The sequence below is a fragment of the Stegostoma tigrinum genome, chromosome 31, assembly GCF_030684315.1.
Source record: "Stegostoma tigrinum isolate sSteTig4 chromosome 31, sSteTig4.hap1, whole genome shotgun sequence".
Classification (NCBI taxonomy): domain Eukaryota; kingdom Metazoa; phylum Chordata; class Chondrichthyes; order Orectolobiformes; family Stegostomatidae; genus Stegostoma; species Stegostoma tigrinum.
In genome coordinates this window covers 20,098,030-20,125,227 of record NC_081384.1, presented here as the reverse complement: position 1 = coordinate 20,125,227, position 27,198 = coordinate 20,098,030, and the positions used below count along the sequence as shown (strand labels likewise).

The 27,198-nt window shown below is 40.9% G+C and overlaps 1 protein-coding gene across 7 annotated transcripts in view; it reads left to right on the top strand.

Annotated features, from left to right (window-relative positions):
* The window catches only part of hdac5 (histone deacetylase 5), a 316,103-nt gene that overhangs the window by 51,802 nt on the left and 237,103 nt on the right, over nt 1-27,198 (top strand). For 5 of the 7 annotated variants that reach the window (XM_059638855.1, XM_059638854.1, XM_059638851.1 and 2 more), the window contains one exon: nt 6,979-7,161. The exons of the other annotated variants lie outside the window; for them this stretch is intronic. In XM_059638855.1, coding sequence (XP_059494838.1) covers nt 7,140-7,161 — 22 coding nt within the window. In that variant the 5' untranslated portion in view covers nt 6,979-7,139. The remainder of the gene's footprint in view (nt 1-6,978; nt 7,162-27,198) is intronic. 7 annotated transcript variants of the gene reach the window in all.

The window sequence follows — 27,198 nt, the reverse complement described above, 5'->3', positions numbered from 1 at the left end:
GTTGAGGTTCCGGATGTGAGTTTGCTCACTGAGCTGCAAGGTTAGTTTTCAGACGTTTCGTCACCATTCTAGGTAACATCATCAGTGAGCCTCCGACGAAGCGCTGGTGTTATGTCCCGCTTTCTATTTATCTGGTTAGGTTTCCTTGGGTTGGTGATGTCATTTCCTGTGTTGGTGAAGTCATTTCCTGTTCTTTTTCTCAGGGGATGGTAGATTGATTTGGAGCCAATCTACCATCCCCTGAGAAAAAGAACAGGAAATGACTTCACCAACCCAAGGAAACCTAACCAGATAAATAGAAAGCGGGACATAACACCAGCGCTTCGTCGGAGGCTCATTGACGTTACCTAGAATGATGACGAAACATCTGAAAACTAACCTTGCAGCTCAGCGAGCAAACTCACATCCAGTGGTGTTTGTATGGAATGAGTTGCCAGACGAGGTGGGAGGCTAATACAGTTACGACATTTAAAAGACTCCTGGTTGAATATATGAATTGGAAGGATTTAGAGGCATGTGGACCAAATGCTGGCAAATGGATCTAGATTAATTTAGAACATGTGGTTGGCACAGACAAGATGGCCTGAAGGGTCTGTTTCCTGGCTGTATATCTCTATGAATCTATTACAAGGGGGTAATGTAACCTAAAGTGACTGTGGATGGAAACTGATGTCTGGAGAGAGTAATCCGTGAGATGTCATCTAAAGATGCAAAGGGAACTTCAAGCAACAACCCTTCAAAGGAGGAAGGGACATGTCAAAACTGGCTTACCTGTGATCTCTTGTGACTACAGAGCTAATGACAGGCTTGTGCTCCAATCTGCGGACATTTTTTATGTTTCTTCTTTCGAAGTATGCTCAAGGTTAATGTTAAAAAGCCCGGTTCATCTTCACTGGGTGTGCATGTGGGACTGGATGTTTTCAATATAGCAACCTGGGTTCAGGCAGTAAGTTGTTGTGAAAATTACTGTCAAAGAACCATCCCCTAACCACCCCTGTGTTGCACTTAAAGGTATTCTGAATTCTCAAGGGCAGCTGGCAGGCATGGCAGACAAAAGGACTCTCTGCCACCATGGTTGAAAGGATGTTTCAACTATCTGTGCTTTGCGAAGAATTCAGAGACTTGATCTTTTTTTTTAAACTTTTATCTTTTTTGATTTTGCCTCTTATTTCTTATTCCTGTGAATGTGTTGTGTTACTTGTTCACTCATTTAGTAATTAATAAACTCACTTTTTCTTAAACTCTCCGGCTATAAGGGACCTATTTAGAAATTAACCTTGGTTGTGACTAACTGAGGGTGTGCTGAATTAAAAAAGGGGAGCCACTGCATCCCTTCTCAGTTGCAAACTTGACAATTTGAAGTATCTAGCCTGGATACTCAGCAGAGAGCTGGCATGGACCTGATTATGTTTACAGCACAGAGGAAGGGACATTCTATAATTCTAAGATTAGGGCTGTGACTTGAATGATGTGGAACCATGTATCCTTTCCACAGATTATCTATAGGGCAGGAAATTGTGAGGAAATGTTAATGAAACCTGCCTCGGATAACACCTTGGGACATAGCGAGGGAAGGAACATGAAAATAAATTACAATTAATGTGAATGTCAAGTGTTTTTTATGAGAGTGTAAGTACTGCTGTTGAGTGAAAATTCATTTTTTAAATTAGGCATGTTCAGAAATATTCAGCACGATAATACGTGAATATTATAACACCTACAGATTCATAAGCCATGTTTTGATGCTGCCTTTTCTGCTATTCTGTGCATGTCCATGACCAGAAAAATCATGAACTACCAGAAATGTCTTCCAAACTATCCATGTACAGGTAATCTGATATATAAATCATAATGTTGCTAAATCCTTTGGTTCATAAGCTACTAGAAATGCCTCTTGCAGAGCATCTTTAATTTTTAAAAAAGTTGTTACATGCATATTACACGTTTGGATGAAGTAAACATTGGTAGACTGAGTACCTGTTCAGAATTTATACTCCATTACTGAGAAAGTGACTTTTTTCCTAATTTGAAAATATTGTCTAATGAGAATAAGTTCAGCAGGCTGGGCTGCTTCCCACTAGAATTTAGAAGAGTGACGGGTGACTTCATTGAAGTGTGTATGAGCCTGAATGGTTCGAGTTGGAAAGGATATAGATGCCTTCTTGTGGATAAGCTTCAAACTAAAGAGGGTGTTGCAATATTTTAAAGTTCGATCTAGCCTTTTCAGAATAAAGGTGAGGAGAATGAAGTCAATGAAATAAAATTCCATAACCGTTTCTGTATTGTCACTAATTTATGTTTTGTACTGGTATATGTGAGAATTAATCAAAAGATCAAATTTTTGTTGTCCAGTTCAGGATAAAACTCAGTGTTGAAATGTGCCTCTTTAGGAAATGCAGATATTAGAAAATCTATACTTCTTCCATATTCCAAGAGAATATGACAATTTGAATCTCTGGCTCATTTATCAGTTTATTTAGTTGAAATCAGATACATGTTGGATTTAACACTGAACATCATCCTTTCTGATTTGTTCCACATGAAATACCAAAGCAAGAATGTTGGTATTAACTTTGTTTAAAAAAAACTCTTCTTACCCCTGAGTGGGTGATGACTCTGAAAGTTTCTTCTTTAAAACTCAACAACTGGTCTGTATGTTTATTTAAGTGCAACATTGGGACGATGGAAATATCATTTGTTGTATTTCTTCCAAAAAGCTTCAGAAAATAGTATCGATCACTTTTAAAATTTGTGGTGAGACATGAAATTAAAATTCCAATGTTATTAGTGAAAAATTTGTGTTTTCTTTTCAATATTGTTAGAAATGCTTCTGACAATTTTGTTTCTTTTACCACACCATCCTAAATTGAATGCCTACCAGCATTTACCATTGGTAAACTAGCTTCTGTTTCTTTTTCCAGTGAGGAATAACTTAGCAGATGTGACATTTGATTTACAGAGGATTGGAATAGAACTGAGGTCTCTGGTGCTGTGAGGCAGCAGTGCTAACCACTGAGCCACTGTGCTGCCCTGCTTATTTGTTTGTTTGTATATTTCAAGTTCTGTAAATACCTGGGCCGGAATAGGGTGGGGGAACTGTCACTGAAAGGCCTTTGATGTTGTTTTGTTAGAAAAAAAGAACTTTTTTAGCAGTCATATGACACCCAGAATATAGTGTACAGTTTTGGTCATCTTATCTGAGGATGGGTGCTCTTGCTGTAGAGGGAGTTCAGTGAAAGTTCACCAAACTGATTCTTGGGATGGCAGGGCAGATGTAATAGGAGAGATTAAGTAGATTAGGATTGTATTCTCTGGGGTTTAGAAGAATGAGGAGGGGAATCTCAGAAAAATTGATAAAATTCTAACAAGACCAGACAAGTTAGATGCAATAAGATGTTCCAATTGTAAAGGAGTGCAGAGTCACAGTTTAAAAAGAAGGGTAAACCTTTTAGGAATGTGATTTAAGAGACAGTTCTTCACCCAGAGTGGCGAACATTTGAAATTCAGCACCACAGAAAGTGATTGAAGCCAAAACATTTATTCAAGGAGGTGGTAGAAAGAGCTCTTGTGGTCAAAGAGATCAAGGTTCTGGGGAGAAGGAAGGATTAGGATAATGAGCTCAATGATCATATTGAATGGTGTAGCAGTCTTGTGGGATCAAATAACCTTCTCGTGCCCCTATTGTCCATGTTTTTATGGATGTTTTCGATGTTCCTATAAACACGTGTTTTCATACTCCAAATTGTGTGTTAACCAATTCTGCAACTTCATTGAATGAGCATTGTTGTTATAAAAATTGATTAATTGCAGCTTATTAAAGAGACCTGTTTGGCTATCTTCATTCCAAGTGTAAGGAAGAGAAAGCATGCTATTGGCCATATTAGACTTGGGTATAATATTTTTTGTTTTATGTTGTAACCTATGGCATAATGGGACGAAAGGGCATTCTTCCCATCGCCCATGGTATGGAGATATTGATTGCACTTAATCAGGGTCCCACAGTGAAAGTTAGTTGGTGTGTTGTGAAATCTAATTTCTGTCATTTGATTTGGTTCATTTAGGCTTTTTTGTTGCTACATTTATTTTCCAGAATTGCATTAAGAATCTTGCAGAAGAGACACTTAAAGCTTGCTCTGGACTCTGGATGCCTTTAATTTGTGCATATATATTTTGAGTCAGCATGTTTAAACATGTTACGGTTGATCTCTGGGGCAGATCGGACTTGCCAGATACTTTCCCGTAACTTTTTAAGGATTTTGTCTGTTATCTATATCTGACAGGTAACTTTAAGTTTCAAAATCAAAATGATGTAGCATAGAAAAAAGCTTTTTAGCCCTTTGTACTTGTTTCATTTATGCCTTGCAGTGATTAGGCAACATTGCTTTGTCTTTGCAGAACACCTATATTCTATCGGCAAAAGTGACCTTGAGTTTCCAGTTGCCTGCCACTTTACACCACCATTTATGCTCTCCAGTATTGCTTTCTTGGACTTGCTGCAGTGCTCCAGCAGAGTTTAACATAAGCTGGAAGACCAGCACCTCATTTTCTGCTTGGGAACTCCAGAAGCCTTCCGGATTCTGTACAGAGTTCAATAATTTTAAAGCTTGAGCATCTTCTCCCATGTCCTTAACCCAACCTCAACAGAATGGTCCTTGTCATTGACATGGGCTGATACCACACACAACTCAATGTCAGCCACTAATGATCCCCATTAGCAGCTGATGATTCTCCCAGGGTGACCCAGTCCTTTGTTCAACTGTTCTTCTCTTTCTGGGCTCCATCTCCATCCCATCTTTAGTGTGTATATTAACGTTTTCCTAGCTACATCAATTCCGAAGAAGGGTCACTGGACTCGAAACTTTTGCACTTTCTCTCCAGAGATGCTGCCAGACCGACCTGAGTTTACCAGCAAAGTGTAGAGCTGGATGAACACAGCAGGCCAAGCAGCATCTTAGGAGCACAAAAGCTGATGTTTTGGGCCTAGACCCTTCAGAAATGGGGGAGGGGGAAGAGAGATTTGAAATAAATAGGGAGAGAGGGGGAGGCGGTTGCAGGTTGCGGTGGGAGAGAGACCCCTTGAGGAGGAGGAATGCCTAACCTGAAGAAGTTACACCCCCCCCTCCGGACAAGCCTCAGGGGATTTCTCTCCCACTGCAGCGTCTCCACCTATCTTCTCCTCTATCCATCTTCGGTCTGCCTCCCCCTCTCTCCCTATTTATTTCAGAACCCTCTCCCCACCCCCCTCTGTAATGAAGGGTCTAGGCCCGAAACGCCAGCTTTTGTGCTCCTGAGATGCTGCTTGGCCTGCTGTGTTCATCCAGCTTCACACTTTGTTATCTCATCTGCAGTTCCTATTGTCTCAGTTTACCAGCAATTTGTTTTTGTTTCTGATTTCCAGCTTCAGTCCTTTCGTTTTTTTTAAACTGCTTTTGTTTTTCTTATTTCTTCACACTTAATTTGGATTGCTGCATTTGATACAGCTTGTCATTTTGTAATCCAGCTTCAGGTGGATGAGTTGAAGACGGCTGATTTTACAATAATATGTAAAGGTCGGGGTGAGAAGTTAGGTTTTCTGGTCAGTGGTATCTCCTGTACAATTTACTTTATTGACTATCCTTTTGACTTCTCTTACCTCTTTCATGTTCTTCCATATGTCTTTTAGCTAATATGTCTGATGCGTTAAAAAACCTTGTTATACCAGAAGTGCTATGAAAGTGCAAATTGTCCAGTTCTTATGATAATTTCGAACAATATATCTTTGTTAGAAGTACGCAATTCACATTTAGCATTTTTTAAAAAATCCAACACTGGTAACTTTGACAGTTGGGTAATGCACTGCACATTTCCACATTGGTTTTTGCCTATTTGTGAAAATGGATAGTGAATGATGGTAGGCAAAAGTGTTAGTTATGTCTGTCCTTGCCGATGAACGTGCGCAAAGATTTATTGCCAGCTGGATAAGAATCAGAATTTCTGATCGACAATGAGTATAAAGCCTGGAACGTTTCTCATCTAACATCTCATAATATTTGGGCGACATGGTTGCTTAGCGGTTAGCACCGCTGCCTCTCAGCGCCAGGGACCCAGGTTCGTTTCCACCCTCTGGTGACTGTCTGTGTGGAGTTGGCATGTTCTTCCTGTGTCTTCATGGGTTTCCTCCTGCGGCCCAAAGATATGCAGACTGGGGGACTGGCCATGCAAAATTGCTTGCTGTGTAGGCGAGATAGATTAGCCTTTGGAATTACAGGGTTACAGGGATAGGGTGGGATGCTCTTTGGAAGGTCAGTATAGACTTGAGGGGCTGAATGGCCTGTTTCCACACTCTGGAGATTCTATTATTCTATGACATTTTGCAGTGACTTTTTGTATTAACAGATTGTGTATAATAATGCCCCCAGTTGTTCAGAAGGTAAGTGAGCATGTCAGATTATGTATTTTAAATGAAAAGCATTGTGGAGGAAGCACCTAAACAAACTTTGCACCGTACAGAAGGTTTTCTTTTAATGTATTGCTCTCAAATGGTGTTGGTACAGTTAGATGACTTCTGTGCTTGCTGAATAGAAAAATTGAGCAATTTATGAAACAGTTGTAGAATTGTTTGAGACATAGGGATTGATCTGCAGTTGAAGTTCAGGAGCTAATGGTTGCGAGACAGTTAAATTGCACTGTCACTGTTAATTACAGCATGATAAGTTTACATAGGCATTTCAGTTACTTATCGTAGAACTTAAAACAGGAAAAAAAATGAAACAATTTGCCTATGAAGATAAAACATTTAAATGTATAGATCAGTACATTTAAACTCATGTTGCATGCAGGAAAGAGGCAAGTTGCATATTCTAGTTATCTCTGAAATGTATTTTGCCCACTTTATTAATTAAAGTATACTTTTTCTTGTTGCCAAAGTGAATTATTTTGTGTATCTAAATGCTGCAGTGCGAGATATATTAACGTTTTTGTTTCTGTTTGAATGTACAGCACCCAATTTTGAAGAATTAATTGTGTCTGAGGTGAGAAGAGATGCCAGCCTAATGTAGAAAAGCAGTATTCGCATTGTCTTCAGTCTCAGCAGGATCCACTGATTTGTGTAGTAAACAAACATATTGTGTGGCAGGATTTCCAGTGAGGCCAGGTGAATCATGAGCTCTCCAGATAACACAGGTAATATTTTCAGTATCTGTTTTGCTTTATTTATTTCAGGCAAAATGAAATAAAATATTCAATAATGAAAGAAGACCAACTGCAGAGATTTCTAACCGCCAAATTGACAAGCAGATTTTGATCTATGTGAAATGAGGACATATGATACTATCTTAGACAAATTTTCATGTGTCATTCTGTAAAAATGAATTAATTATATGGTATACTAGTTTTCCTATTTGCCTTTATGTTCAAAATTAATGTTCCTATTAAAGCATTGCTATATCCGTGGTTGTAGCATAGAAGCATGATGCAAGTCTTACCAGTCATTCATGGAATGTAAAATATCCTAGAACGTCACTGTATATTCTTAAATTTGAGAGTCTTTAGTTTCCTAAAGACTTGCTGATTGGTCTGTGCTAGCCATGTAGTAACTTAGCTAATAGAAACAGATGACATCCTAATGATCAGTTGCACAAAAGAATGACCAACTTTTGCTTTTCAATTTTCATGTGTACTCATATTTTTAAACTCCTGCTTTCTTTCTTGATATATTTACTTAAACATTACATGTAGTTTATTCTTAAAAAGAAAAACTCCCTGAACTATTTCCGAATCAAGTTGTAAGCTTTGGAATTCAATGAGGAGTAAAGGCAGACATAGATTACCAATTATGGCAATGCCATCCTGCCACGCAGTGAAAGAGAGAAGTAATCTGGAAGTCTATAAAACATAGGAACAGAAGTAGGCCATTCAACCCATTGAGTCTGCTTTGCCATTCACTGAGATCATGCCTGATCTGATCATCCTCAACTCCAATTTCCTGCCTTTTACCCAGAACCCTTGATTCCCTTACAGATTTCAAAAATATGTCTACGTCGGCCTTGAATATCTTAATGACCCAGCTTTAACAGCCCTTTGTGTTAGAGAATTCCAAAGATTCACAACCCTCTGAGAAGAAATTCTTCCTAACCTCATTCTTCTATACTCCAACAAGAATGGGCCCAATTTACTCCGTCTTTCTCATAAGACAGTCCCATATCTGGCATCAACCTAGTCAACCTTTGCTGCACTGACTGCAATGTCACTGCATCTTTCCTGAAATAAGGGACCCAGAATTGTTCACTGTATTCCAGCTGTAGTCTGACTAGTGCCTGTACTTTTTAACAAACTGTTCATTTAAATATTCAATTCCCTTTGAAATAAAGGTCAGCATTCTACTTACCTTCCCTTTCACCTGCTGAACTTCAATCCTAGCTTTTTATAATTCATGGATGTTGACTTCCAAATCCCTCTGTTCTGTTAGCTTTCTGCAGTCTTTTCCTCCATTTAATTAATATTTAACACCTCAATTCTTCCTGCCAAAAATGCATCATCTCTCATTTTCCCACTTGATACTTCATCTGCCAGGTTCTTGCCTATTAACTTGCCTATATCTTCGCAGATTTGTCATTCTCACCGTTTGCCTTTCCATTCCATTTGTGTCGTCCTTTAGCTTGGTGATAGTACATTCAGTTTACTCACCGAAATCAATATATATTGTAAATAATTGAGGCCCCAGCACTGATTCCGGTGGCATACGACTAGTAACAGGTTCTCATCCCCCTTTATTCTAACCCTGTGTCTTCTATTAGTTAGCCAATCCCCTCTCCATGCTAATAAACTACTTCAGCATCATGAGCTCTTGTGAAGTGGGTGGCATGGTGGCCCATTGGTTAACACTGCTGCAACACTGTGCCAGGGACCTGGGTTCAATTCTGGCCTTGGTGACTGTTTCTGTGGAATTTGCACATTCTCCCCGTGTCTGCGTGGGTTTCCACCATGGGTTTCTCCAGTTTTTTTCCCCACAGTCCAGAGATGTGCACATTAGGTGGATTGGCCATTCTAAATTGCCCGTATGTGCAGGGATGTGTACGCTAGGATGGGTTAAACTTGGTAAAAACCTGAATGGGTAGGGGGTGCTGGGTCTGGGTGGAATGCTGTTCAGACGGTCTGTGTGGACTCGTTGGACTGATTGGTCTCTTTCTGCGTTGTATTAATTCTATGATTCTAAGTAGTCTAATGTGTGGTACCTCTTGAAACACTTTGAACGTCCAAATATCTTGCATCTACAACTTCAATGCTACTTGTTAACTCCTCAAAGAATTCTCTCAAATTTGTGAGGAGTAATTTTCCCCTTCACTGGCAGTTTTCTAATTGTCTGGGACTTTACTAGAATCTGAGAATTCCTGGAAGATTCTTACCAGTGCATCATATTCTTACCGGTGCATCATAGTCTCTGTAGTTAGGTCCTTTAATATTCTAGAATGCATGTCAGCAGGTCTTTAGTCCCATTAGTTTCTGTAGCACTTTTTTTCTCTAGTGATTGATTGTTGTTATATTTATTTTTTGTCCCTTGAATATTTATTAATTTTGGAATGCTGTTAGTGTCTTCTAAGGAACCTAATGCAAAGTATTTATTCAATTTCTGTGCCATTTCCTAGTTTCCCCTATCACAAATTCCCTAGACTAATTTTGTAAGGGGCCATTGATGATTTTAGCATTTTTTTCATATTTAAAGAAGCTCTTTTTGTTACTTGCAAATTTGCTCTCAAGGTATATTTTCTTCACTTTTTTGGGGAGGGGGAAGCAATTAGGAAAATTCAGCAATTTGCCAGCGAAGAGCAGTACTTCTCATTTTTCTGCCTGTTCATGTGCAGCTTTAAAGACAGCGAACTATTTTATGTAAATTTTAGAATTTGGGCATCGATAGCAGTTAAACAATTGTATCTAGATAAAGTTTTGATTTCAGTTCCAGTAATCCCAACATTTTCCCCATTTTAATACACTTCGAACTTTTTTCTAAAATAGATGGATCAGTGGAGTCTTGTAAAGGAGAGAGACAGAATATAGGAGCAAGAATATTCCATTTGGCCTTTTGATCCTGCTCCACCATTCAGTATGACCATGCCTGAACATCAAACTCTGCTCCTGCTTTCTCCCAATATCTTTTGATCCATTCAACCCTAACCCTCTTGACAGTTTGTGGCTGAGAATTCCACAGGCTCAGTACTTTCTGTGTGAAGAAATTCCTCATCTCCATCCTAAAAAGCCTGCTTCTTTTCTGTAGACTGCGACCTCTGGTTCCGGATGCTCCAGTCACTGAAAACGTCATTCCTATATCTACGTTGTCTGTGGGTTTTCTAGGTTTCTGTGCCCCCTAATTCGTCTAAGCTCTAATGAATGTAGTCCTAACCAATTTCACTTTATTGCTTGTACGTCAGTCCTGCCATCCCTGGAGTCAGTCAGGTAGACCTTCTTTGCATTCTCAATTGCCAGAGCATTCATTCTCAGATAAGGAGACCAAACCTCCATGCAGTATTCCAGATGTGGCCTTACCCATATTCTGTATAGTTGCAGCAAAACATCCCTGCTCCTATACTTGAATATTCTTACTACAAAGGCCAACATCCCATTTGCTGCCTTCACCTTGGTGCACCGAAATGCTTGATGCCAGCAACGGGTGTGCGAGGGCACCCTGGTCTCATTGTACTTCCCCCTTTCCGAATCTACAATCATTCACAAAATCTGCTTGCCTGCTTTTGCTGCCAAAGTGGACAATCTCACATTTATTCAGAGTATACTGCACCCTCCATGTATTTGCTCACCACGTACTAGCCCAAATCACACTGAAGTTTCTCTGCATCCTTTTCACGGCATAGGTTCCCATTCAGCTTTGTATCATCTGCAGACATGATGATATGATGCAGTTTCCTCATCCAAGTCATTAATATATACTGTGACTAGCTGGAGTGCAAGCACAAATCCCAGTGGTGTCCTGCTAGTCACTGTCTGCCATTCAAGAAAAGACCCGTTTATTCTGAGTCTCTGATTCTTGTTCTCAACTGGTTCTCAATCCATTTCAGTACGTCGCGTCCAATCCTGTATGCTTTAGTTTTGCATATGAATATCGATAACTAAGATGTTGGGAAATTGTGATTATACTCTGCAAAAGATACAGAAGAGGAATAGCATACACGCAGAAGCTTAGACTAAATATGAAAAGTCTAAACAGTGTTTTTATATTTGTGGGGAAAAAAGGCTTGTCACGTGGAAGTATTATGGTTTGGATGTATTGACAATATTTGATCTCTTCTTCATTTTTGTTATTTACTTGAATGTTACGCAGTGGTCAACTGGGGAAAGTCCCCATTTAACTTCATTACGCCCTCAAATATAATTAATTTGTGAGAGGTAATAATTCCTCTGAATTAGCAGTGTCACAAGTCATGATGTTTTAGGATGCCGACAGTGGCAAGGACAGAAACCCCTAACAAGTGCTGCATTTTACCAGGAATGGCCTTTTTTTTAAAAACATATTTTACAAAAATCGTGTGCACAACCATAAATTAACCTCTGTAAATTTTGAACAGGAATGATTTCTTTCTGTAGGTGCAATGTGTTCTTCAAGAGTTTTATTTCATGGTCTTGAAATGGAGTAATTCCTCAATTTGTAGATATTTTTATCAACCTGTTCAGACATGTAATGAAACTTCTGGAGCAGGTGGAGCTTGAACCCGGGCCTCTGGCTCAGGTAGGGACACTATCACTGCACCACAAGAGCATGCTTGGTCTCTAATGCTTTTGTTTGTCAGCATGTGTTGTCTAAAAGTTCTGTAACTATCTGCTTTTTGAAATGAGCTCAGTTAGAGGTTCAGCTGATTAAACAGGGTTGGTGTTTGGATAAGTCTCTGGTTAGACAGATATTGTATTTATGCTGATTTGAGAGTGAAGAAATCAAAGGCAAATTTGATTCTTTATGTCTACAACTAAATTACAATAAGTGCAAGAAGGGAATGGAGTACAGTGTATTGCATCCAAGTACAAGTTTGGCAGTTCAAATGTAAGAATTTGATGCCTTGCAAATGGGAAGAAAGGGCTTACTGTATCCATTCAGTTCATTCCTTAATCTGAGTTTTAAAAGTACTTGCTCAGTGAAATGTAGAATGATGTGACACATGCAGTGTGTCGTGGCCATTATTAATTCCAAGCGAATCTTTGAAAGCCTAGAATCTTGTGGTCAGTCTCCTTCACTAAGCTGAGCTTCTCTGTTGCCAGCATGAGTGAAATGGAGTCCCAAATCCTGAGTGTATTCATTTATGCTCTTCTTTGTTCGCATAACAGTAAAACATGTTAATATGCCTCGAGTGTATTTTTAAGTAAAAGAGCAACCTGTAGATCTATCTGCATAATGCTTTTTTGTGTCTGTTGTAGTTTTCCTTTCTGTGTTAACTGCCAACCAACCACCACCTAATATAGTCAATCAGTTAATTTAAAAGCAGTTTCCTGATCTGCAATCATTATTACACAATAGCAGTTCTCTACAATGTTGCCTTGATCATCCTTCCTGAGATACTGCCCAAAGGAACTTAGGTACACACTGGCACAGTGGAACAATGACTAGCGAGGAAATGCTTCTGGTTTTGTATTACCATTGGGGCGGAAAAAAAAGTAACAGCATCACCCTTTCCCGATTTTATTTTTGTTGTTTTAGTTTTAATGAGGCATGCATTTTTAATAGTGTTTGCATCATTGATTTCAGCTTTCCTTGAAACAATAGTGAATGTTACTGTGAGAAATTAATGGGACCCCTTAAATACAGTGGAAGATGTATTGGTCTATTTAATGTAAAATAGTTACATAATATAAAATTGCACAATCTTATTCCATTTTCCTCCATTACCTAGTTCAGTGGGATTGCCATTACTTGATTCCACTCTTAACTGTCTGATTGCAATGACAGCATATCCAACAATGTCTTCTCTTCCCATCCCTACATTGTTACTTCAGAGTCCCACAAGGATCTATCTTGGCAATAGAATGCACAGAGAAGGAATCATTTTTAATATGTATGCTGACAACACCTAATTCTCCCTTCTCCGGCATCTCTCTCTCGTTCCTCCACTGTCTTGGATTGCCAGAATGCTTGCAAGTAATGTTACGTGTACAGACTCATCTCTGCTTTTCAAACATACAGAATTATTTATTTTGATGTGTGAAATGTTGTCTATTTCAACACATAATTAATATATTTAACAGAAACAAAATTGAAAATATCACAGTTTTTCTACATGCTGTTCAAGTAACAACTGCAAGGAAGATGTTTAATTTTTGTTGTGGTTCTTAATCAGAATTGTTATTTCTATTTGTTTCTCACTCTCGCTCTCTTGCATGCTCTCTGGGACTTGGGTTTGATTCCCATTGTGGCGACTCTGTGTGGAGTTTGCACATTCTCCCTGTGTCTGTGTGGGTTTTTTCTGGGTGCTCCTCCCACAGTCCAAAGATGTGCAGGTTAGATGGATTGACCATGCTATAAAAACTGCCCTGTCGTGTCCAGAGGTGCGCACATTTGGGTTAGCCATGGGGAATGAGTAGGGGGATTGGGTCTGAGTGGGATGCTGTTCAGAGAGTCTAGTAAGATTTTATGTTATCACTTGCAACTTTACAGTTGTTTCAAGCACAAAGCAATTTTCAAATTTGTTGTGAAAAGTACCATTTATAATCTGTTAACACTTTTTCAGCAATGTAAACAGCTGATATTTGGATGGAGTAACTCTAGCTTTTTGAGAGAATAATGAGGCAAATGGAAAATAGATTTCCCTCCCTTTGAGTGGTATTTCTGTCTTCATCTTTCTTAATTAATTTTTTTCCCTTTCCTGGACCTTTCTGCACATTGGGTTTGAGATTTTGTTTTTTCTGGATTATTTATGCTGTGCTGTAACAGCTTGATAAAGACATAAAGTAATTATTAGAATCTTAATGCATTATAGATCAGTAATATTTTGCAGTTGTATGTTTAGAAGCTGTTTTGTACTTGTTCTCTGTGTGGGGTTCTTTGCATAAATATGTATTAGTTTTTACGGTGGTTCAGTAGAACTAAAAGCTAAATAGGGACAAGATGAAAGTTCTGGATTTGGGCAAGTGGTGTTGTGCTGATTAGAATTTTTTCTAAATCCAGACACCACTAGTGATTCTCGCCTTAACTCAATTTGTTTTACTTGCAGTCATGTGTGGACATCTCACACTTTCAGGGAAAAAAGTATGTAAATATAATTATTGTATTTTGAATTACAGTTGTCACATGGCAATTTAACGATGACAATGGGACATTTTGATTATTTAAATTAGTTCAGTTTAAAGCTTAAGGGAGGTAGTAATTAAATATGGAAAGCAAATTTGCTAATCTGAAGCATATAGTTTACTCCACTATTAGCTTTTATTCTTCTGAAAACAAACACATTGATTTACATTGTAAATTAAAATAAATCATATTGACCAATACTGGATATATGGCTTAGAAATTTGTATTTATATTGTTAGATAATTGTAGATCACTTATTTTTTGTTATTTAACCTATTTCTTTAATGAACCAGTACAGATTTAGGTTTGATGTTTTTTGCATTAGGGGTTCAAAGCCCCCACTCTCTAACTTCAGCACATCATCTAAGATGATGTTTCATTGCAGTATTGATGCAGCACTGCTTTTGAAGAACTGCCCTGGGCAAAACCCTACATGGATGCATTATCATAGTAGTTATATTACTCGACTTGTAATCAGGGAGAACTAGATGCATAATCTAAAGACGTGAGTTCAAATCTCAACATGTTAGCTGGGAAATTTAAATGAATTTAACTAAATAAATCTGAAATAAAACACTACTGACCGGGAAACTATGTAATAGTTATAAAAATCTACCAAGTTCACTTGTGTTCTTTAGGGCAGGACATGTGCCACCTTTGCCAATTCTGACCTGTGTTTGACTCTCAGGCTTGAACCAAAGGGTCTGCTTCCGTGCTGTATGAATCCACGAAACGTGGTTGATTCTTAATTGCTGTCAGAAATGACCAGGTTAACAACTCTGTATGACAAAGGACCAACTTTGGGAAAGCTGCTACTCAGGCTAGTCAAGCAAAGTGTTACTTGCAAAATCATACCTTTTCATGAATAATCCAAATTGCTTCTAACTGTATTTGGGTACATCTCATCTCACCAACAAGATAGTTCCACCAGAGATTGCAACAATGTAGAAAGTCAGGAGGGACTGTCACTGGGAGTCCTCAATATTTATTCTGGAGTCTATGAAGTCTCCTGGTATCAGACCAAACTTGAACGGTGATACCCATTTCCCTCAGCTGATGAATCATTACTACTATCAAGTGAGTATTAATTGGAAGAACCATGGAGTAGCAAGAGTGGAGTATAGTACTCTTGTTGGAATACATCACTATGACATGATCATGTCACTTCTGTCAAAACCACTAACTCTTGTAAAGATAGCTTCCAGATCGTGCTTTCAACAATTGGAGAGATAACTAACACAAGGAGGGAAACCTACCTGATCTTGCCCTTAACTATCTGCCTGTCAGAGGCACAACTATCCATTGACCGTGTTCGTAGCAGTGACTACTGCATAGTGCTTTATGAAGATGAAGTCTCCCAAAGAGTACCTTCTATCTTGTACTATGGGTCTGCTGTGCTAAGTGTGATCAACTTGGAATAGATGTAGCAGTTCAAAATTGGACACCCATGAGACAAGATGGGCCAGCTGCAACTTAAGTTATCATCAAGCTAAGGAGACAACCAGCCTCAGTGATGAGCAAAGTATAGTAAAGCAGGAATGACACCGGACATATCTTAAACCCCTGCCTCGTAATTAGTTAGTGCTGAAGGTGAGTGACCCAATATCATTCTGGCTGTGTCATATTAAAAAAATTGTGCTCCAGAACTAGAGCACTTCTAGCTAGAGCTAAAACTGAAAGTACAGCAGATGCTCTAAATTATAAACAAAAACAACTTGCTGGAAAGGCTCAGCAGGACTGACCTCAGAACAGTTCTGATGAAGGTTCACTCCGCCCAAAACGGTCACATCACCCAAAATGTTAACTCTGGTTTCTCTCAACAGATCCTGCCCGACATGCTGAACTTTTCCAGCAATTTCTGTTTTTGTTTATAATTTTCACTGCTTTTTATTATCATTTTATATTCACTGCTAGTCAAACTGTTTCAACTCTGGCATCTAATTTCTGAAACTAGCCTGTATGTGACCTGACCACAATAAGATCAGTCCAATCTGGTCGCTCAGCACTACATTAATCTATTCTCAATCATCAGAAAAATGATGGGAGGTTTTGCTGACAGTGCCAGTAAGCAACACTTACTCACCAATAGTCTTATTCATGAATGTTCATTTTGGGTTCTGCCAATTCTGCTCCAGACCTCATTACAACTTTGGCCCAAACATAGACAAAAACTGAATTCCTGAGGTGATATCAAGACAGAAGTATTTGTGTGACAGTTGTATCTGGCAGCCAAGGCAAAATTGCAGATAGTGGGCATGTGTGTATGATGGAATGCTGTCCATTGGCTGGGTGACTAAGCCTACGAGAACACTCAGCTCAACAGTACTCGAGGCAAAGCAGCCTCTAGTTGTCATTGCTTCCACCCCTTAAACATTTATTCCCTACATGAGTGGTACACTGACTGCAATGTGTACCATCCACAAGATGCACTGCAGCAACTTGTCATGGTTTCTTTAGCAGCACCTGAATCGGTGATCATCTTGTTGAGATGATGACGATCAGAACTAACAGCAATTCCGCCTCCAGGTGTCTCACCACACTGACTTGGAAATAGATTATCACTCAGTCATTATTACTGGTTCAAAATTGTGAATCTTCCCATTTATAAGCATTGAGGATAAACCTAGAAGACACATACTTGATAAGTGTAAGATAGCTTGGCACCACCTCAAGAAATTAGCATTGACAATAACGCCCACCTTCTGTCCATTCAGTCTCACCCGATGGCTCAAACCCTCCAACTATGGCAACATCCTTGCAAATCTTTTCTGAATCCTTTCAAGTTTCACAACATCCTCCATTGTAGCAAGGAGACAATAATTGTACATTGTATTCCAATAGTGGTCGAACTAATGTCCTGTACTGCTGCAACATGACTTCCAACTCTTATACTCAGTGCACTAATCAATAAAGCTGGTCCAATTCAGTTTATGGTGAATAATGACATCCAGTATGCTGATAGTTGTGGAATTCAACAATAGTAATGTCATTGAATGTCAAGGCAAAATGGTTAGTTTCACTTTTGTTCGAGATGATCATTGCCTGGCATTTGTGTGGCATGAATATTACTTGCTACTTATTCCAAGCCTCAGTGTTGTCCTGTTCTTTCTGGCTGTAGTCGTTGACTACTTCAGGACATAAGGAGAGCACTGAACATTGTGCAATCATCAGTAAACATCCCCAGTTCTGATTTTATGATTATCCCACTGCAACACACCTGAACTTCATAAGAAGGAGGAAGCGCACTGATACAAGGTCTTCGCTACCAGTGAATACCCCACCAACCTCATCAACAGATGCCTACTAGATAGACAACACAAGGAGGACACAATATGACCTAATTCACTGGCCACACTACGATATGTCAAGAACACAGCAGAACTGACAATAAGAATCCTGCAAACACTCGGAGTTAGGATAACGCGCAAACACACAGCCACACTATGACAAACACTCACAAGGACCAAGACCCTATCCCCTTGACATACAGGACCAATGCAGTGTACAAAATACCATGCAAGGGCTGCCAAAAACATTACATAGGCAGGACAGGAAGGAAGGTAGCCATCTGGATATACAAACTGCAGCCAGCAGTAAAATGACACTATAATCTTTCTCTCATTTCAGTACACTTGGAAAATGAAGGCCATCAATTTAACTGGGATGAAGTGACAGTTCGAGGTCAAGCCAACCACAAACATGCACGGGAATTCCTAGAGGCCTGGCTCCCCACCCACAATGCACATAATAAATGTGCAATTAGACCCCCTATATAAACTGTTGCAAAAAAGAACCGGGAATGACAAAACACTTCAACAGACCGGATTAAGTAAATACTAAGCAGAGTAGAACATCACTTCTTCAGAGACCACACTGTTGTCGTTACCTGGCATGGTCACGAAAGGTCTGAACTATAACCAGCCAGCTCGATGAGCAAGTCAATAACCTCACTAACAAACGTTGCAACTTCTGCCCTTTCTGAGATGGAAGGAAAGCCATGATGAATCATCTGAAGGTGTTTCAGCTGAGGACAATGCACTGAGAAACTCTGTAATGATGTGCTGTAGCCGAAATGACTGACCTTCAAACATCACAACCATTCTTCTTTGCGTTAAGTAGGAATAAAACCAGTCGACTGTTCGCTGAGTGCATGTACTCATCTTCAACCCCTGTAAAACACGCCCCCACCCCTACACATAACCCCCGTATATGTGCATGCTCCCTCTACGCATATGCGCCCCAATATATACACACCGCCACTAACACCAAACCCCCACGCACATGCGCGCATATACACGCAGATGCCCAACATGTACATGACTCGCAGATGGTGCACAGACCCCAAGAACACCAGTACAAATTTTACTCTTGGTTCTCTGATGCCGTCCTCTTAGGACTGCTGTCTTGATGTTGAGGACAGTCGCACTTATTTCACCTTTGGAATTCAGCTGTTCTGCCCTGTTTGGGACAAGGCTGTAATGAGGTCAGGAATCAAATGCTGATGGCGGAACCTAAACTGAGTGTTTGTAAGCTGAGCTCCTTGATCATACTGTCAACAACCCAGTCACTTTACTGATTGAGTATGGACTGATGGGTCAGTAATTGGCTTGGTTTTTTTTTCATTTTTATGTGGGGCAATTTTCCAAGTGGCTGTGTTGGTGCCAGTCGTTGTCGCTACATGGAACAGCTTGGTTAGGGGTACAGCTAATTTTAAAGTGCGTTGTTAGCACTATTGCCGGATTGTTGTCAGAGTCCACGGCCTCTGTAGTATCCACTGCTTTCAGCAGTTTCTTCATATCATCTTGAATGGAGTTGATTGGAGACTGGCGTCTGTGATTTTGGGGATCTGAGCAGGACGCTGAAATGGATCACCAATTTTGCACTTAATTATAGTTAAAGGTGGGTATGAATGCTTTTGCCCTGATGTGCTGGTATCATCCTTCGTTAAGCATGGTGATATTTATGGAACCTTCTTTTGTTAGTTATTTCATTGTCCACTGTATATGATTGGATGTGGCAGACTGAAAACCTTGGGCCTGATCAATCGCATGCTGCTTCCACCACTTTGGCATGCATGTAGTACAGTGTTGTTGTAACTGCATGTTGCTACCTTGTTTTTAGGTACGTCTGTTACTGCTTCTGGTATGCCCTCTGTAAAGACAATGTCTTACTTTTTTGTGCTTTTTAATATTGTAGTGTGAAATGAGAGAGAACTGTTTTAAAACTGGTGTTTTAAAGGATTGGTGCATGCTTTGAAAAGCAAGTAGCCTGACACTTACTGCAAGAAAGTAAAAGCTGTCTAAGCAAGAAGTTATTAAAGTTTGATCAGTAGACAAACTGGAGCTGAGGGAGTCAGCAGATGTAGCCGAGTGGCAACAAGAAATTGATTAGTGTATGGACTAGTGACCAGCAATTGATGACTAAAGCCTCTTGCCTGCTGAAAACTTGAGTGGTTCGATACAGTGTGAAGCTGGAGGAACACAACCAGTTAGGCAGCATCAGAGGAGTAGGAGAGTTAGTCCTAATGAAGGGCCCAGGCGCGAAATATCGACTGTCCTACTCCTTAGATGCTGCCTGACCTCCTCTGTTCCTTCCAGCTCCACACTGTTTTGACTCTGACTCCAGCGTCTGCGGTTCTTGTTACCTCCAACATGTGTTTGGTTCTCTGGTAACTGAATGGCTTGGGGCTGAGAGCAAAATACAGGGAGAAGTGGTTTCATCTCCACTGCATTGTGTTGTTTCTGTGCTTTGGGCAGTCAAAACTCAAAAAAGAAAACAGCTTATTTATTCCTCAGTTGTCAGCTGTGATTCTTAATTGATAAGTCAGACCTTTTTAAGAATGAACCAACTGCCTGGGACCCTTGCAAACCAATAAAAGTTCACCTGTAGAAAGACAACCATCCAGCAATATGCTAACCAACACAAGAATTGCAAAGATCATCTCAGCAAATTGTGAACAGTAACCACTGAACTGTTTTCCCAGCTTTTCCTTTGCCCATAACTTATTGTCCCTGTTGTGTGCAAGTGGAAATTTGTAAAGAGATTAGAATTTTAATCCATAGTGTAATATGCTGATGGTTTATAACTGTTCACCTGCAGCTAGAGTCTAATCACTAGTAATAAATTGCAAGTTTTGTTAACTGTATAAATTCTGCCCAGGCTTTCTGTCATCCTGGATCTGGAAATTGGATAAATTAGGGAATTTTATGTCCTTTTCAAAAACAAAATCTTTTAACTTGAATCTGATGACTCACGGAATATGGGCTTGAGTTCCACCATACTACCCTAGTGGTTTTTGGCATCTCTGAACTCTGCATTGAACCAAGGTTAATCTTCAGACTTGATAGCTGGCAAGATGTGCCAGGCTGAGAGGTTTGTGGTTTCATGCAGTTCTGTTGCTAGTGGCCCACAGCACCTTATGCATTATAAGTTTTGAGTTATTGTATTTGTTCAAATGGCTTGACTTTTAAACTGTTTCACTGTCATCAACAACTCATTTGGAAGAATTACCTCTCCACCAGAATATTGTGGATTGAATAACAGCCTCAGTCCAGTCCAGGACTTGAACGCAAAAATAAAGCTGACACTCTAGTACTACAATAATAGGCATTGCCAATTTTGGCTGGGATGGGGTAAGTATTTATTTTGCTAATTATGGGCATAAAGGTATCTGGAGTCCAAGATAGATAGATTTAAGATACACATCAGTCGTGATCTCAAACCAGCAGAACAAGCTGTGATTTGAACAATGTCCTTGTTGCTTTGCTCATAAATGAGCAAGTAAGGGTTTATATAACATTGGAAATGAGAGAGGAGAGGAGTTAGACAACATTACCAAGAGAAAGGTCAGCTACCTTGGTGATAGTCAATGTGGGATTTTAAAATCAGACCTGACCTAAAAAGGACACTCCACTTCATAAGGTCTAATTCAGCTTGAGTAATTGGAGGCAGGATGGGTTTAGTGGCAAAACAGTCAAATATATGAAAAGAAGGATTGCGTAGAAAGTGGAAGTTGGAACAATGGGATATGTATTAACACTTAGTTAAGGATAGTTTTATTTAATTTATGACTCCTCAGGTTGTTAACGTTAGGGAGGTTGTTATGGGATCAGAGGGAATGGTGAGTACTAGAATTGGGTAGTCTCAGCATATTTCCAAAAACTACTGCAGTTACAAAGGATGTGTCAGAGGATCAGCAGGCATGGTTTTAAATGTGAAGAAATGGAAACCATATTGAGTGTTCCTATATTATTATATTTACAACAGAATTTTCCCATATAAAAGACATAGCAATTGTATATAATTCAGTTTGTGTGAATGGTTTTGAAGTGTTTCTGACAGATATGGTGAGGCCTTTCTGTTAAGAGTTAAAAGCCCAGTACTGTGTGTGTGACGTTTCATCTCCTGACTGCCACTTCCAACAAAGTTGAACAATATTAGTTGAAGTCCACTATTTTGAATTGGGAGCTTCTGCTATTTTAAGAAGGATTGGGTCTAATATAATTTTTAAATGGTAATGTCATTGTCATCTGTCAAAATAGTACAGTTGTTCAGCCTTGGAGAGTTTCAGATAAATTAGAATAGTGCAAAATTGAAACTCTCAAAACCTGAGGCAAGCATGGAAGTTTTTTGTATGATTGGTTGATATTTCTTGATTCTTGTTATTCAGAACACTCTATAACAATATAAGTGACCATGATTTAATTTTGGCACTTCGTTTATTTTTTGTAGTAATAGTGGGTGATGCCTAAATTAAGTTTCACTTTGCAGGAGAGAAAGACACAGTAAAATAAATCCCTAATAACACATGATTGCTGTTGGGTAAACATCATAAAAGATATTTTAAAAAATACTGTGATCGTCTAAAAACAATATTTCATGTAGAAATGAGAAGAAAAATGTTTATGGTATCTGTCAATATTAAGGTCAGAGATTTAAGACAACTATAGAAAATAAAAGCCCAAAAGTTAAAAAAAAATTGCCTAGGTTCATCAGCTCATATAAGTTTGCCAGTGTGATCAGTAGCAGAAGTAAATGAGCTTATTAATCCGGAGACCCAGTAATAATTTGGGGACCTGGTTTCAAATCCTGCCTTGGCAGGTGGAGGAATTTTGATTCAAGTGAAAATTGAAATTAATGATCATGAAACTGGTGTTGATTGTCAGGGGAAAAAAAAACATCTGAGTGATTAACATCCTTCATGTAATGTGGTTGACTGTAATGTCAACTCTGACTGTTATGTTGACTCCCACTTCGAGATGGGCAATGAATGCTTGCCTAGCCAGTGCTACCCACATCAGTTGCACATAATGAATAGTAAGTGTATACTACTGGTGGAAAGGAACAAGTGATTATGTTTGGATAACCACAGAATGCAGGAACCCTCTGCAGTTTGTTAACTGGGGAAACAACATACTTGTTGAAAGAAACTAGAATTGTTTTTATGACTGGACTGGCCAATTTTGTGAAATTTGCAGTATTTGTTGTTTCCTTTGTGAGAGTTATTTGTTTGAAACCAGTGCCTCATGGAAAATTATCAATGTAAGCTAGATTTTAAAAAATAAATTGTTAGGAGTAACATTAACCTTTATTATAGATTTTGTTTTGTTTTAATAGTCATTATTATAACTGGTATGAGGGGATTAGTCCATTGGCTAGATTTGTGGGAGAAACTGGTTAATCAACTATTGTTGCATCAAGTAATTTTGCTATTCAGAACAATAGAGTGCAGGCAGAGTGAACAGAAGCAGGTAATTTCAAGGAGAATGAGGACTCATTGGTGCTCAGGAGTTTGGGGACACACCTTGTTAAAGGGTTGCTCTCTGTTATGTCAAATAACTGAGGTTACACAATACAGTGTTATCAAATGATAAGTTGCAGCTTGAATCAAAAGTCTTGAGTCTCTTTCCCTCTACCTGCTTCGTTATGGTATAATTTTCTGAGAGCATGGGAAATTCCAGTAACATGAATAGATAGAAAAATCAGTTACATCCTACTGCATGTGTACTCTGATTGCATAACTGAACAGTTTGCTGCAGCACTGCCTGATCGTGCACATTCTTCGATGAGGTAGCTGAAAGGGAACACATTCCCACCTCAGGTATAATGGGAACTGCAGATGCTGGAGAATCCAAGATAGCAAAGTGTGGAGCTGGATGAACACAGCAGGCCAAGCAGCATCTCAGGAGCACAAAAGCTGACGTTTTGGGCCTAGACCCTTCATCAGAGAGGGGGATGGGGACAGGGTTCTGGAATAAATAGGGAGAGGGGGGAGGCGGACCGAAGATGAGAGAAAAGAAGATAGGTGGAGAAGAGAGTATAAGTGGGGAGGTAGGGAGGGGATAGGTCAGTTCAGGGAAGACGGACAGGTCAAGGAGGTGGGATGAGGTTTGTAGGTAGGAAATGGAGGTGCGGCTTGAGATGGGAGGAAGGGATGGGTGAGAGGAAGAACAGGTTAGGGAGCCAGAGACAGGCTGGGTTGGTTTTGGGATGCAGTGGAGGGAGGGGACGAATTGGGCTGGTTGTGGGATGTGGTGGGGGAAGGGGAGATTTTGAAGCTGATGAAGTCCACATTGATACCATTGGGCTGCAGGGTTCCCAAGCAGAATATGAGTTTCTGTTCCTGCAACCTTCGGGTGGCATCATTGTGGCAGTGCAGGAGGCCCATGATGGACATGTCATCTGAAGAATGGGAGGCGGAGTTAAAATGGTTCGCGACTGGGAGGTGCAGTTGTTTATTGCGAACCGAGTGGAGGTGTTCTGCAAAGCAGTCCCCAAGCCTCAGCTTGCTTTCCCCAATGTAGAGGAAGCCACACGGGGTACTATGGATACAGTATACCACATTGGCGGATGTGCAGGTGAACCTCTGTTTAATATGGAAAGTCATCTAGGGGCCTGGGATAGGGGTGAGGGAGGAGGTGTGGGGGCAAGTGTAGCACTTCCTGCGATTGCTGGGGAAGGTGCCGGGTGTGGTGGGGTCGGAGGGCAGTGTGGAGCGAACAAGGGAGTCACGGAGAGAGTGGTCTCTCCGGAAGGCAGACAAGGGTGGGAATGGAAAAATGTCTTGTGTGGTGGAGTTGGATTGTAGATGGCGGAAGTGTCGGAGGATGATGCGTTGTATCCGGAGGTTGGTAGAATGTAAGAAATAGGAACAGGTTTTGGCTATTCTTTGGCAACTTTGGTCAGATTAAGAGAGATCATCAGATGCATGGCTGATGATGTCTATTGTGGATATATGTGGTGTTATCCATTTTGGTAGCAAAGACGAGAAGGCAGATTACTATCTGCATGATGTTTAATTTGGAGTGGAAGGTGCAGCAAGTCTAGGGTGTCCTTGGACACCAGTCACTGAAAATAAGCATGCAGGTAGAGCAGACTTGAAGAAAGCAAATGGTATATTAGTCATCGCAAGATAATTTGAGTACAGGAGCAAGGTAGTCATGCTGCTATTGTACAGAGCCTTGATAAGATCATATCTGGAGTATTGTGTGTTGTATTGTTCACCTTACCTGAGGAAAGATGCTCTAGCTATGGAGAGAGTACAGCAAAGATTTACCAGACTGATTTCTGGAATGGCAGGACTGACGTATGAAGAGAGATGGAGATAATGGGAACTGCAGATGCTGGAGAATTCCAAGATAATAAAATGTGAGGCTGGATGAACACAGCAGGCCAAGCAGCATCTCAGGAGCACAAAAGCTGACGTTTCGGGCCTAGACCCTTCATCTCTGAAGGGTCTAGGCCCGAAACGTCAGCTTTTGTGCTCCTGAGATGCTGCTTGGCCTGCTGTGTTCATCCAGCCTCACATTTTATTATCTATGAAGAGAGACTGACCGGTTAGGATTTTGTGATTTGGAGTTTAGGAAAGTGACAGGAGTGTCTCATAGCAACATATAAAATTCGAACAGGACTAATAGGGAAGTCCAAACAAGATGGTTTCAGGTGAGAGAGGTAAAATTTAAAAGAGACCTAAGAGGCAACTTCCTCATGTAGAGGGTGGTGCATGTATGGAATGAATTGTCAGAGGGGAGTGGTGGAGGCTGGTACAATTACGCCATTTAAAAGGCAACTGGATGTGTATATGAATAGGAATGATTTAGAGGGATATTGGCCAAATGCTGGTAATTGGGACTAAACTAATTTAGGCTATCTGGTCAGCTATACATCTCTATGATTCTATATGACTAGACAGGATAAACACAAGAAGGATATTCCTGATGACTGGAGAATCCAGAACCAGGATCATAGTTTAAGGAGATAATGGGGACTGCAGATGCTGGAGAATTCCAGGATAATAAAATGTGAGGCTGGATGAACACAGCAGGCCCAGCAGCATCTCAGGAGCACAATGGGAGGAAGGGATGGGTGAGAGGAAGAACCGGTTAGGGAGGCAGAGACAGGTTGGACTGGTTTTGGGATGCAGTGGGTGGAGGGGAAGAGCTGGGCTGGTTGTGTGGTGCAGTGGGGGGAGGGGACGAACTGGGCTGGTTTAGGGATGCAGTAGGGGAAGGGGAGATTTTGAAACTGGTGAAGTCCACATTGATACCATTAGGCTGCAGGGTTCCCAGGCGGAATATGAGTTGCTGTTCCTGCAACCTTCGGGTGGCATCATTGTGGCATTGCAGGAGGCCCATGATGGACATGTCATCTAGAGAATGGGAGGGGGAGTGGAAATGGTTTGCGACTGGGAGGTGCAGTTGTTTGTTGCGAACTGAGCGGAGGTGTTCTGTAAAGCGGTCTCCAAGCCTCCGCTTGGTTTCCCCAATGTAGAGGAAGCCACACCTTCCTGGACCTCTCAGTCTCCATCTCAGGCAACCAGCTTGTAACTGATGTCCATTTCAAGCCCACCGACTCCCACAGCTACCTAGAATACACCACCTCCCACCCACCCTCCTGCAAAAATTCCATTCCCTATTCTCAATTCCTCCGCCTCTGCCGCATCTGCTCCCACGATAAGACATTCCACTCCCGCACATCCCAGATGTCCAAGTTCTTCAAGGACCGCAACTTTCCCCCCACAGTGATCGAGAACGCCCTTGACCGCGTCTCCCGTATTTCCCGCAACACATCCCTCACACCCCGCCCCCGCCACAACCGCCCCAAGAGGATCCCCCTCGTTCTCACACACCACCCTACCAACCTCCGGATACAACGCATCATCCTCCGACACTTTCGCCATTTACAATCCGACCCCACCACCCAAGACATTTTTCCATCCCCACCCCTGTCTGCTTTCCGGAGAGACCACTCTCTCCGTGACTCCCTTGTTCGCTCCACACTGCCCTCCAACCCCACCACACCCGGCACCTTCCCCTGCAACCGCAGGAAATGCTACACTTGCCCCCACACCTCCTCCCTCACCCCTATCCCAGGCCCCAAGATGACATTCCACATTAAGCAGAGGTTCACCTGCACATCTGCCAATGTGGTATACTGCATCCACTGTACCCGGTGTGGCTACCTCTACATTGGGGAAACCAAGCGGAGGCTTGGAGACCGCTTTGCAGAACACCTCCACTCAGTTTGCAACAAACAACTGCACCTCCCAGTCGCAAACCATTTCCACTCCCCCTCCCATTCTCTAGATGACATGTCCATCATGGGCCTCCTGCAGTGCCACAATGATGCCACCCGAAGGTTGCAGGAACAGCAACTCATATTCCGCCTGGGAACCCTGCAGCCTAATGGTATCAATGTGGACTTCACCAGTTTCAAAATCTCCCCTTCCCCTACTGCATCCCTAAACCAGCCCAGTTCGTCCCCTCCCCCCACTGCACCACACAACCAGCCCAGCTCTTCCCCCCCACCCACTGCATCCCAAAACCAGTCCAACCTGTCTCTTCCTCCCTAACAGGTTCTTCCTCTCACCCATCCCTCCCTTCCTCCCACCCCAAGCCGCACCCCCATCTACTTACTAACCTCATCCCACCTCCTTGACC